At 39.6% G+C, this 12389-nt stretch overlaps 1 protein-coding gene across 1 annotated transcript in view; it reads left to right on the top strand.

Moving 5' to 3' along the window:
- The window catches only part of LOC146776022 (uncharacterized), a 195581-nt gene that overhangs the window by 113668 nt on the left and 69524 nt on the right, over positions 1-12389 (top strand). The window contains exons 84-92 of the mRNA XM_085638333.1: positions 986-1108; positions 2369-2484; positions 3743-3864; positions 5124-5245; positions 6504-6625; positions 7885-8006; positions 9265-9386; positions 10646-10768; positions 12029-12149. Coding sequence (XP_085494459.1) covers positions 986-1108; positions 2369-2484; position 3743 — 240 coding nt within the window. The 3' untranslated portion in view covers positions 3744-3864; positions 5124-5245; positions 6504-6625; ... (2 more) ...; positions 10646-10768; positions 12029-12149. The remainder of the gene's footprint in view (positions 1-985; positions 1109-2368; positions 2485-3742; positions 3865-5123; positions 5246-6503; positions 6626-7884; positions 8007-9264; positions 9387-10645; positions 10769-12028; positions 12150-12389) is intronic.

Genomic DNA, 12389 nt, shown 5'->3' with positions numbered 1-12389 from the left:
TAGTGCTACGTTCTGAAGGAAGGAAGCTTATGTAGCCTCTTCCCCTGCACTCTGTGTGTTGGACTCTGATACTCAAGATGGATTGTTGTTAATGATAATCTCCTTTTTTGTATCCATCTCCATCCCACTTTCAAAAAGGCTCCAGTGCATTGAGTGGTTCATAGTCTTTTACCATTCCCCGTCCTATTTGGCTTGTAGTCATGAATACAGATGTCTGATCTCTCATCCTCCTGTGTGGTCAGCTTCCACAAGGACAATTGGTCCAGTGCCGCTCTGACCTCATAAAGCTAAAGCAAGATGTTGTCTGACATGAGGGACACTCTGTTGCCTAGCAAGCTTACATCATAAAGCGAAAGCAAGATGTTGTCTGACATGAAGGCCACTCGGTTACCTAGCAAGCAGTAGGATACATTTTTCTTGGTAATGAAATGAGTAGCAGGATAGACAGGATGCCCAACTGAAAACTAAGAATGGTAAGATGTAAGAAAGTATGGCATTTATTGAGACTTCTAAATGTGTATAAACGCAAGTTTGAGCACAGGAGTCTGACCTTCACTATTGCTGAACTGGTAGCAATTGGCTAAAATGAAGATGGTAATTATGCTATTCATAGTTTTTATTATTCCCATTAAGTGTAGCAAACCCCCCCTCTCAACTTATCAGCTGGCTTACTTGCTACTGGCATAACATATCCTAAACCAAATGAAGTGAGAAGGGTACGCTGCCACTTGGATGGCAAACAGATCTATTTACCTACGTCCTAATGTACGTGCTACAGTTGTTTAGAGACTGTTAGCAAATGAGACATGGGTGCAGAGAAGTATAGGAGGTTAAAAACACAAATTGAGATTTTATTTTCTAATGAGCTGTTGATTTTCACAATAATAGTCTCCACAGTATTGATCTGTTTACCCTTTATAAAAATCAAGATTTTTTTTCTATTGCTTAATGTAAATGTGCTAACAGTGGACTTTTCCATCTGCAGATTATACTGTATGACCACCAGTGGCAGTGTTTGCCAACCGAGTTTCTCTGCATTGCCGAGACTGAAGAAAAAAAAAAAACAAGAAGTCTTCCGGCAAACGGCATCATTTTACCAATTTATATGGTAAGCAAAACTCACAATCATTCCTTTAAGCTTTAAAAAGACGTTCACAGCATCAGAATGTCCTCACTACCTTATAGTCGGAGTCTGTGCCTGAATACAATTTGTCAAGATGGAAGTAATATGAATCACGTTGTGTTGGTCATGATAGTTAATAAAAGACTGACTGCCTCCAACGCTACTAAAGCCTGCTTTTATATTCTGGTGCTAGCAATGTTCCATTTGAGGAAATTGCTGCCTTTGAGGCTGAAATGCACTATCTCACTTTAGAACGATAGTGCTACGTTCTGAAGGAAGGAAGCTTATGTAGCCTCTTCCCCTGCACTCTGTGTGTTGGACTCTGATACTCAAGATGGATTGTTGTTAATGATAATCTCCTTTTTTGTATCCATCTCCATCCCACTTTCAAAAAGGCTCCAGTGCATTGAGTGGTTCATAGTCTTTTACCATTCCCCGTCCTATTTGGCTTGTAGTCATGAATACAGATGTCTGATCTCTCATCCTCCTGTGTGGTCAGCTTCCACAAGGACAATTGGTCCAGTGCCGCTCTGACATCATAAAGCTAAAGCAAGATGTTGTCTGACATGAGGGACACTTTGTTGCCTAGCAAGCTTACATCATAAAGCAAAAGCAAGATGTTGTCTGACATGAAGGCCACTCGGTTACCTAGCAAGCAGTAGGATACATTTTTCTTGGTAATGAAATGAGTAGCAGGATAGACAGGATGCCCAACTGAAAACTAAGAATGGTAAGATGTAAGAAAGTATGGCATTTATTGAGACTTCTAAATGTGTATAAACGCAAGTTTGAGCACAGGAGTCTGACCTTCACTATTGCTGAACTGGTAGCAATTGGCTAAAATGAAGATGGTAATTATGCTATTCATAGTTTTTATTATTCCCATTAAGTGTAGCAAACCCCCCCCTCTCAACTTATCAGCTGGCTTACTTGCTACTGGCATAACATATCCTAAACCAAATGAAGTGAGAAGGGTACGCTGCCACTTGGATGGCAAACAGATCTATTTACCTACGTCCTAATGTACGTGCTACAGTTGTTTAGAGACTGTTAGCAAATGAGACATGGGTGCAGAGAAGTATAGGAGGTTAAAAACACAAATTGAGATTTTATTTTCTAATGAGCTGTTGATTTTCACAATAATACAGTCTCCACAGTATTGATCTGTTTACCCTTTATAAAAATCAAGATTTTTTTTCTATTTCTTAATGTAAATGTGCTAACAGTGGACTTTTCCATCTGCAGATTATACTGAATGACCACCAGTGGCAGTGTTTGCCACCCGAGTTTCTCTGCATTGCCGAGACTGAAGAAAAAAAAGAAGTCTTCCGGCAAACGGCATCATTTTACCAATTTATATGGTAAGCAAAACTCACAATCATTCCTTTAAGCTTTAAAAAGACGTTCACAGCATCAGAATGTCCTCACTACCTTATAGTCGGAGTCTGTGCCTGAATACAATTTGTCAAGATGGAAGTAATATGAATCACGTTGTGTTGGTCATGATAGTTAATAAAAGACTGACTGCCTCCAACGCTACTAAAGCCTGCTTTTATATTCTGGTGCTAGCAATGTTCCATTTGAGGAAATTGCTGCCTTTGAGGCTGAAATGCACTATCTCACTTTAGAACGATAGTGCTACGTTCTGAAGGAAGGAAGCTTATGTAGCCTCTTCCCCTGCACTCTGTGTGTTGGACTCTGATACTCAAGATGGATTGTTGTTAATGATAATCTCCTTTTTTGTATCCATCTCCATCCCACTTTCAAAAAGGCTCCAGTGCATTGAGTGGTTCATAGTCTTTTACCATTCCCCGTCCTATTTGGCTTGTAGTCATGAATACAGATGTCTGATCTCTCATCCTCCTGTGTGGTCAGCTTCCACAAGGACAATTGGTCCAGTGCCGCTCTGACATCATAAAGCTAAAGCAAGATGTTGTCTGACATGAGGGACACTTTGTTGCCTAGCAAGCTTACATCATAAAGCGAAAGCAAGATGTTGTCTGACATGAAGGCCACTCGGTTACCTAGCAAGCAGTAGGATACATTTTTCTTGGTAATGAAATGAGTAGCAGGATAGACAGGATGCCCAACTGAAAACTAAGAATGGTAAGATGTAAGAAAGTATGGCATTTATTGAGACTTCTAAATGTGTATAAACGCAAGTTTGAGCACAGGAGTCTGACCTTCACTATTGCTGAACTGGTAGCAATTGGCTAAAATGAAGATGGTAATTATGCTATTCATAGTTTTTATTATTCCCATTAAGTGTAGCAAACCCCCCTCTCAACTTATCAGCTGGCTTACTTGCTACTGGCATAACATATCCTAAACCAAATGAAGTGAGAAGGGTACGCTGCCACTTGGATGGCAAACAGATCTATTTACCTACGTCCTAATGTACGTGCTACAGTTGTTTAGAGACTGTTAGCAAATGAGACATGGGTGCAGAGAAGTATAGGAGGTTAAAAACACAAATTGAGATTTTATTTTCTAATGAGCTGTTGATTTTCACAATAATACAGTCTCCACAGTATTGATCTGTTTACCCTTTATAAAAATCAAGATTTTTTTTCTATTGCTTAATGTAAATGTGCTAACAGTGGACTTTTCCATCTGCAGATTATACTGAATGACCACCAGTGGCAGTGTTTGCCAACCGAGTTTCTCTGCATTGCCGAGACTGAAGAAAAAAAAAAAAAAGAAGTCTTCCGGCAAACGGCATCATTTTACCAATTTATATGGTAAGCAAATCTCACAATCATTCCTTTAAGCTTTAAAAAGACGTTCACAGCATCAGAATGTCCTCACTACCTTATAGTCGGAGTCTGTGCCTGAATACAATTTGTCAAGATGGAAGTAATATGAATCACGTTGTGTTGGTCATGATAGTTAATAAAAGACTGACTGCCTCCAACGCTACTAAAGCCTGCTTTTATATTCTGGTGCTAGCAATGTTCCATTTGAGGAAATTGCTGCCTTTGAGGCTGAAATGCACTATCTCACTTTAGAACGATAGTGCTACGTTCTGAAGAAAGGAAGCTTATGTAGCCTCTTCCCCTGCACTCGGTGTGTTGGACTCTGATACTCAAGATGGATTGTTGTTAATGATAATCTCCTTTTTTGTGTCCATCTCCATCCCACTTTCAAAAAGGCTCCAGTGCATTGAGTGGTTCATAGTCTTTTACCATTCCCCCTCCTATTTGCCTTGTAGTCATGAATACAGATGTCTGATCTCTCATCCTCCTGTGTGGTCAGCTTCCACAAGGACAATTGTTCCAGTGCCGCTCTGACATCATAAAGCTAAAGCAAGATGTTGTCTGACATGAGGGACACTCTGTTGCCTAGCAAGCTTACATCATAAAGCGAAAGCAAGATGTTGTCTGACATGAAGGCCACTCGGTTACCTAGCAAGCAGTAGGATACATTTTTCTTGGTAATGAAATGAGTAGCAGGCTAGACAGGATGCCCAACTGAAAACTAAGAATGGTAAGATGTAAGAAAGTATGGCATTTATTGAGACTTCTAAATGTGTATAAACGCAAGTTTGAGCACAGGAGTCTGACCTTCACTATTGCTGAACTGGTAGCAATTGGCTAAAATGAAGATGGTAATTATGCTATTCATAGTTTTTATTATTCCCATTAAGTGTAGCAAACCCCCCCTCTCAACTTATCAGCTGGCTTACTTGCTACTGGCATAACATATCCTAAACCAAATGAAGTGAGAAGGGTACGCTGCCACTTGGATGGCAAACAGATCTATTTACCTACGTCCTAATGTACGTGCTACAGTTGGTTAGAGACTGTTAGCAAATGAGACATGGGTGCAGAGAAGTATAGGAGGTTAAAAACACAAATTGAGATTTTATTTTCTAATGAGCTGTTGATTTTCACAATAATACAGTCTCCACAGTATTGATCTGTTTACCCTTTATAAAAATCAAGATTTTTTTTCTATTGCTTAATGTAAATGTGCTAACAGTGGACTTTTCCATCTGCAGATTATACTGAATGACCACCAGTGGCAGTGTTTGCCAACCGAGTTTCTCTGCATTGCCGAGACTGAAGAAAAAAAAAAAAAAGAAGTCTTCCGGCAAACGGCATCATTTTACCAATTTATATGGTAAGCAAAACTCACAATCATTCCTTTAAGCTTTAAAAAGACGTTCACAGCATCAGAATGTCCTCACTACCTTATAGTCGGAGTCTGTGCCTGAATACAATTTGTCAAGATGGAAGTAATATGAATCACGTTGTGTTGGTCATGATAGTTAATAAAAGACTGACTGCCTCCAACGCTACTAAAGCCTGCTTTTATATTCTGGTGCTAGCAATGTTCCATTTGAGGAAATTGCTGCCTTTGAGGCTGAAATGCACTATCTCACTTTAGAACGATAGTGCTACGTTCTGAAGGAAGGAAGCTTATGTAGCCTCTTCCCCTGCACTCTGTGTGTTGGACTCTGATACTCAAGATGGATTGTTGTTAATGATAATCTCCTTTTTTGTATCCATCTCCATCCCACTTTCAAAAAGGCTCCAGTGCATTGAGTGGTTCATAGTCTTTTACCATTCCCCGTCCTATTTGGCTTGTAGTCATGAATACAGATGTCTGATCTCTCATCCTCCTGTGTGGTCAGCTTCCACAAGGACAATTGGTCCAGTGCCGCTCTGACATCATAAAGCTAAAGCAAGATGTTGTCTGACATGAGGGACACTTTGTTGCCTAGCAAGCTTACATCATAAAGCGAAAGCAAGATGTTGTCTGACATGAAGGCCACTCGGTTACCTAGCAAGCAGTAGGATACATTTTTCTTGGTAATGAAATGAGTAGCAGGATAGACAGGATGCCCAACTGAAAACTAAGAATGGTAAGATGTAAGAAAGTATGGCATTTATTGAGACTTCTAAATGTGTATAAACGCAAGTTTGAGCACAGGAGTCTGACCTTCACTATTGCTGAACTGGTAGCAATTGGCTAAAATGAAGATGGTAATTATGCTATTCATAGTTTTTATTATTCCCATTAAGTGTAGCAAACCCCCCTCTCAACTTATCAGCTGGCTTACTTGCTACTGGCATAACATATCCTAAACCAAATGAAGTGAGAAGGGTACGCTGCCACTTGGATGGCAAACAGATCTATTTACCTACGTCCTAATGTACGTGCTACAGTTGTTTAGAGACTGTTAGCAAATGAGACATGGGTGCAGAGAAGTATAGGAGGTTAAAAACACAAATTGAGATTTTATTTTCTAATGAGCTGTTGATTTTCACAATAATACAGTCTCCACAGTATTGATCTGTTTACCCTTTATAAAAATCAAGATTTTTTTTCTATTGCTTAATGTAAATGTGCTAACAGTGGACTTTTCCATCTGCAGATTATACTGAATGACCACCAGTGGCAGTGTTTGCCAACCGAGTTTCTCTGCATTGCCGAGACTGAAGAAAAAAAAAAAAAAGAAGTCTTCCGGCAAACGGCATCATTTTACCAATTTATATGGTAAGCAAATCTCACAATCATTCCTTTAAGCTTTAAAAAGACGTTCACAGCATCAGAATGTCCTCACTACCTTATAGTCGGAGTCTGTGCCTGAATACAATTTGTCAAGATGGAAGTAATATGAATCACGTTGTGTTGGTCATGATAGTTAATAAAAGACTGACTGCCTCCAACGCTACTAAAGCCTGCTTTTATATTCTGGTGCTAGCAATGTTCCATTTGAGGAAATTGCTGCCTTTGAGGCTGAAATGCACTATCTCACTTTAGAACGATAGTGCTACGTTCTGAAGAAAGGAAGCTTATGTAGCCTCTTCCCCTGCACTCGGTGTGTTGGACTCTGATACTCAAGATGGATTGTTGTTAATGATAATCTCCTTTTTTGTGTCCATCTCCATCCCACTTTCAAAAAGGCTCCAGTGCATTGAGTGGTTCATAGTCTTTTACCATTCCCCCTCCTATTTGCCTTGTAGTCATGAATACAGATGTCTGATCTCTCATCCTCCTGTGTGGTCAGCTTCCACAAGGACAATTGTTCCAGTGCCGCTCTGACATCATAAAGCTAAAGCAAGATGTTGTCTGACATGAGGGACACTCTGTTGCCTAGCAAGCTTACATCATAAAGCGAAAGCAAGATGTTGTCTGACATGAAGGCCACTCGGTTACCTAGCAAGCAGTAGGATACATTTTTCTTGGTAATGAAATGAGTAGCAGGCTAGACAGGATGCCCAACTGAAAACTAAGAATGGTAAGATGTAAGAAAGTATGGCATTTATTGAGACTTCTAAATGTGTATAAACGCAAGTTTGAGCACAGGAGTCTGACCTTCACTATTGCTGAACTGGTAGCAATTGGCTAAAATGAAGATGGTAATTATGCTATTCATAGTTTTTATTATTCCCATTAAGTGTAGCAAACCCCCCCTCTCAACTTATCAGCTGGCTTACTTGCTACTGGCATAACATATCCTAAACCAAATGAAGTGAGAAGGGTACGCTGCCACTTGGATGGCAAACAGATCTATTTACCTACGTCCTAATGTACGTGCTACAGTTGGTTAGAGACTGTTAGCAAATGAGACATGGGTGCAGAGAAGTATAGGAGGTTAAAAACACAAATTGAGATTTTATTTTCTAATGAGCTGTTGATTTTCACAATAATACAGTCTCCACAGTATTGATCTGTTTACCCTTTATAAAAATCAAGATTTTTTTTCTATTGCTTAATGTAAATGTGCTAACAGTGGACTTTTCCATCTGCAGATTATACTGAATGACCACCAGTGGCAGTGTTTGCCAACCGAGTTTCTCTGCATTGCCGAGACTGAAGAAAAAAAAAAAAAAGAAGTCTTCCGGCAAACGGCATCATTTTACCAATTTATATGGTAAGCAAAACTCACAATCATTCCTTTAAGCTTTAAAAAGACGTTCACAGCATCAGAATGTCCTCACTACCTTATAGTCGGAGTCTGTGCCTGAATACAATTTGTCAAGATGGAAGTAATATGAATCACGTTGTGTTGGTCATGATAGTTAATAAAAGACTGACTGCCTCCAACGCTACTAAAGCCTGCTTTTATATTCTGGTGCTAGCAATGTTCCATTTGAGGAAATTGCTGCCTTTGAGGCTGAAATGCACTATCTCACTTTAGAACGATAGTGCTACGTTCTGAAGGAAGGAAGCTTATGTAGCCTCTTCCCCTGCACTCTGTGTGTTGGACTCTGATACTCAAGATGGATTGTTGTTAATGATAATCTCCTTTTTTGTATCCATCTCCATCCCACTTTCAAAGAGGCTCCAGTGCATTGAGTGGTTCATAGTCTTTTACCATTCCCCGTCCTATTTGGCTTGTAGTCATGAATACAGATGTCTGATCTCTCATCCTCCTGTGTGGTCAGCTTCCACAAGGACAATTGGTCCAGTGCCGCTCTGACATCATAAAGCTAAAGCAAGATGTTGTCTGACATGAGGGACACTTTGTTGCCTAGCAAGCTTACATCATAAAGCGAAAGCAAGATGTTGTCTGACATGAAGGCCACTCGGTTACCTAGCAAGCAGTAGGATACATTTTTCTTGGTAATGAAATGAGTAGCAGGATAGACAGGATGCCCAACTGAAAACTAAGAATGGTAAGATGTAAGAAAGTATGGCATTTATTGAGACTTCTAAATGTGTATAAACGCAAGTTTGAGCACAGGAGTCTGACCTTCACTATTGCTGAACTGGTAGCAATTGGCTAAAATGAAGATGGTAATTATGCTATTCATAGTTTTTATTATTCCCATTAAGTGTAGCAAACCCCCCTCTCAACTTATCAGCTGGCTTACTTGCTACTGGCATAACATATCCTAAACCAAATGAAGTGAGAAGGGTACGCTGCCACTTGGATGGCAAACAGATCTATTTACCTACGTCCTAATGTACGTGCTACAGTTGTTTAGAGACTGTTAGCAAATGAGACATGGGTGCAGAGAAGTATAGGAGGTTAAAAACACAAATTGAGATTTTATTTTCTAATGAGCTGTTGATTTTCACAATAATACAGTCTCCACAGTATTGATCTGTTTACCCTTTATAAAAATCAAGATTTTTTTTCTATTGCTTAATGTAAATGTGCTAACAGTGGACTTTTCCATCTGCAGATTATACTGAATGACCACCAGTGGCAGTGTTTGCCAACCGAGTTTCTCTGCATTGCCGAGACTGAAGAAAAAAAAAAAAAAGAAGTCTTCCGGCAAACGGCATCATTTTACCAATTTATATGGTAAGCAAATCTCACAATCATTCCTTTAAGCTTTAAAAAGACGTTCACAGCATCAGAATGTCCTCACTACCTTATAGTCGGAGTCTGTGCCTGAATACAATTTGTCAAGATGGAAGTAATATGAATCACGTTGTGTTGGTCATGATAGTTAATAAAAGACTGACTGCCTCCAACGCTACTAAAGCCTGCTTTTATATTCTGGTGCTAGCAATGTTCCATTTGAGGAAATTGCTGCCTTTGAGGCTGAAATGCACTATCTCACTTTAGAACGATAGTGCTACGTTCTGAAGAAAGGAAGCTTATGTAGCCTCTTCCCCTGCACTCTGTGTGTTGGACTCGGATACTCAAGATGGATTGTTGTTAAAGATGATCTCCTTTTTTGTATCCATCTCCATCCCACTTTCAAAAAGGCTCCAGTGCATTGAGTGGTTCATAGTCTTTTACCATTCCCCGTCCTATTTGGCTTGTAGTCGTGAATACAGATGTCTGATCTCTCATCCTCCTGTGTGGTCAGCTTCCACAAGGACAATTGGTCCAGTGCCGCTCTGACATCATAAAGCTAAAGCAAGATGTTGTCTGACATGAGGGACACTTTGTTGCCTAGCAAGCTTACATCATAAAGCGAAAGCAAGATGTTGTCTGACATGAAGGCCACTCGGTTACCTAGCAAGCAGTAGGATACATTTTTCTTGGTAATGAAATGAGTAGCAGGATAGACAGGATGCCCAACTGAAAACTAAGAATGGTAAGATGTAAGAAAGTATGGCATTTATTGAGACTTCTAAATGTGTATAAACGCAAGTTTGAGCACAGGAGTCTGACCTTCACTATTGCTGAACTGGTAGCAATTGGCTAAAATGAAGATGGTAATTATGCTATTCATAGTTTTTATTATTCCCATTAAGTGTAGCAAACCCCCCCTCTCAACTTATCAGCTGGCTTACTTGCTACTGGCATAACATATCCTAAACCAAATGAAGTGAGAAGGGTACGCTGCCACTTGGATGGCAAACAGATCTATTTACCTACGTCCTAATGTACGTGCTACAGTTGTTTAGAGACTGTTAGCAAATGAGACATGGGTGCAGAGAAGTATAGGAGGTTAAAAACACAAATTGAGATTTTATTTTCTAATGAGCTGTTGATTTTCACAATAATACAGTCTCCACAGTATTGATCTGTTTACCCTTTATAAAAATCAAGATTTTTTTTCTATTGCTTAATGTAAATGTGCTAACAGTGGACTTTTCCATCTGCAGATTATACTGTATGACCACCAGTGGCAGTGTTTGCCAACCGAGTTTCTCTGCATTGCCGAGACTGAAGAAAAAAAAAAAACAAGAAGTCTTCCGGCAAACGGCATCATTTTACCAATTTATATGGTAAGCAAAACTCACAATCATTCCTTTAAGCTTTAAAAAGACGTTCACAGCATCAGAAGGTCCTCACTACCTTATAGTCGGAGTCTGTGCCTGAATACAATTTGTCAAGATGGAAGTAATATGAATCACGTTGTGTTGGTCATGATAGTTAATAAAAGACTGACTGCCTCCAACGCTACTAAAGCCTGCTTTTATATTCTGGTGCTAGCAATGTTCCATTTGAGGAAATTGCTGCCTTTGAGGCTGAAATGCACTATCTCACTTTAGAACGATAGTGCTACGTTCTGAAGGAAGGAAGCTTATGTAGCCTCTTCCCCTGCACTCTGTGTGTTGGACTCTGATACTCAAGATGGATTGTTGTTAATGATAATCTCCTTTTTTGTATCCATCTCCATCCCACTTTCAAAAAGGCTCCAGTGCATTGAGTGGTTCATAGTCTTTTACCATTCCCCGTCCTATTTGGCTTGTAGTCATGAATACAGATGTCTGATCTCTCATCCTCCTGTGTGGTCAGCTTCCACAAGGACAATTGGTCCAGTGCCGCTCTGACATCATAAAGCTAAAGCAAGATGTTGTCTGACATTAGGGACACTTTGTTGCCTAGCAAGCTTACATCATAAAGCAAAAGCAAGATGTTGTCTGACATGAAGGCCACTCGGTTACCTAGCAAGCAGTAGGATACATTTTTCTTGGTAATGAAATGAGTAGCAGGATAGACAGGATGCCCAACTGAAAACTAAGAATGGTAAGATGTAAGAAAGTATGGCATTTATTGAGACTTCTAAATGTGTATAAACGCAAGTTTGAGCACAGGAGTCTGACCTTCACTATTGCTGAACTGGTAGCAATTGGCTAAAATGAAGATGGTAATTATGCTATTCATAGTTTTTATTATTCCCATTAAGTGTAGCAAACCCCCCCCTCTCAACTTATCAGCTGGCTTACTTGCTACTGGCATAACATATCCTAAACCAAATGAAGTGAGAAGGGTACGCTGCCACTTGGATGGCAAACAGATCTATTTACCTACGTCCTAATGTACGTGCTACAGTTGTTTAGAGACTGTTAGCAAATGAGACATGGGTGCAGAGAAGTATAGGAGGTTAAAAACACAAATTGAGATTTTATTTTCTAATGAGCTGTTGATTTTCACAATAATACAGTCTCCACAGTATTGATCTGTTTACCCTTTATAAAAATCAAGATTTTTTTTCTATTGCTTAATGTAAATGTGCTAACAGTGGACTTTTCCATCTGCAGATTATACTGAATGACCACCAGTGGCAGTGTTTGCCAACCGAGTTTCTCTGCATTGCCGAGACTGAAGAAAAAAAAAAAAAGAAGTCTTCCGGCAAACGGCATCATTTTACCAATTTATATGGTAAGCAAAACTCACAATCATTCCTTTAAGCTTTAAAAAGACGTTCACAGCATCAGAATGTCCTCACTACCTTATAGTCGGAGTCTGTGCCTGAATACAATTTGTCAAGATGGAAGTAATATGAATCACGTTGTGTTGGTCATGATAGTTAATAAAAGACTGACTGCCTCCAACGCTACTAAAGCCTGCTTTTATATTCTGGTGCTAGCAATGTTCCATTTGAGGAAATTGCTGCCTTTG

Source organism: Triturus cristatus, chromosome 12, assembly GCF_964204655.1.
Source record: "Triturus cristatus chromosome 12, aTriCri1.1, whole genome shotgun sequence".
NCBI lineage: Eukaryota > Metazoa > Chordata > Amphibia > Caudata > Salamandridae > Triturus > Triturus cristatus.
Note: the sequence above shows the minus strand (reverse complement) of the source record. Positions and strands in the feature narration are given on the sequence as shown.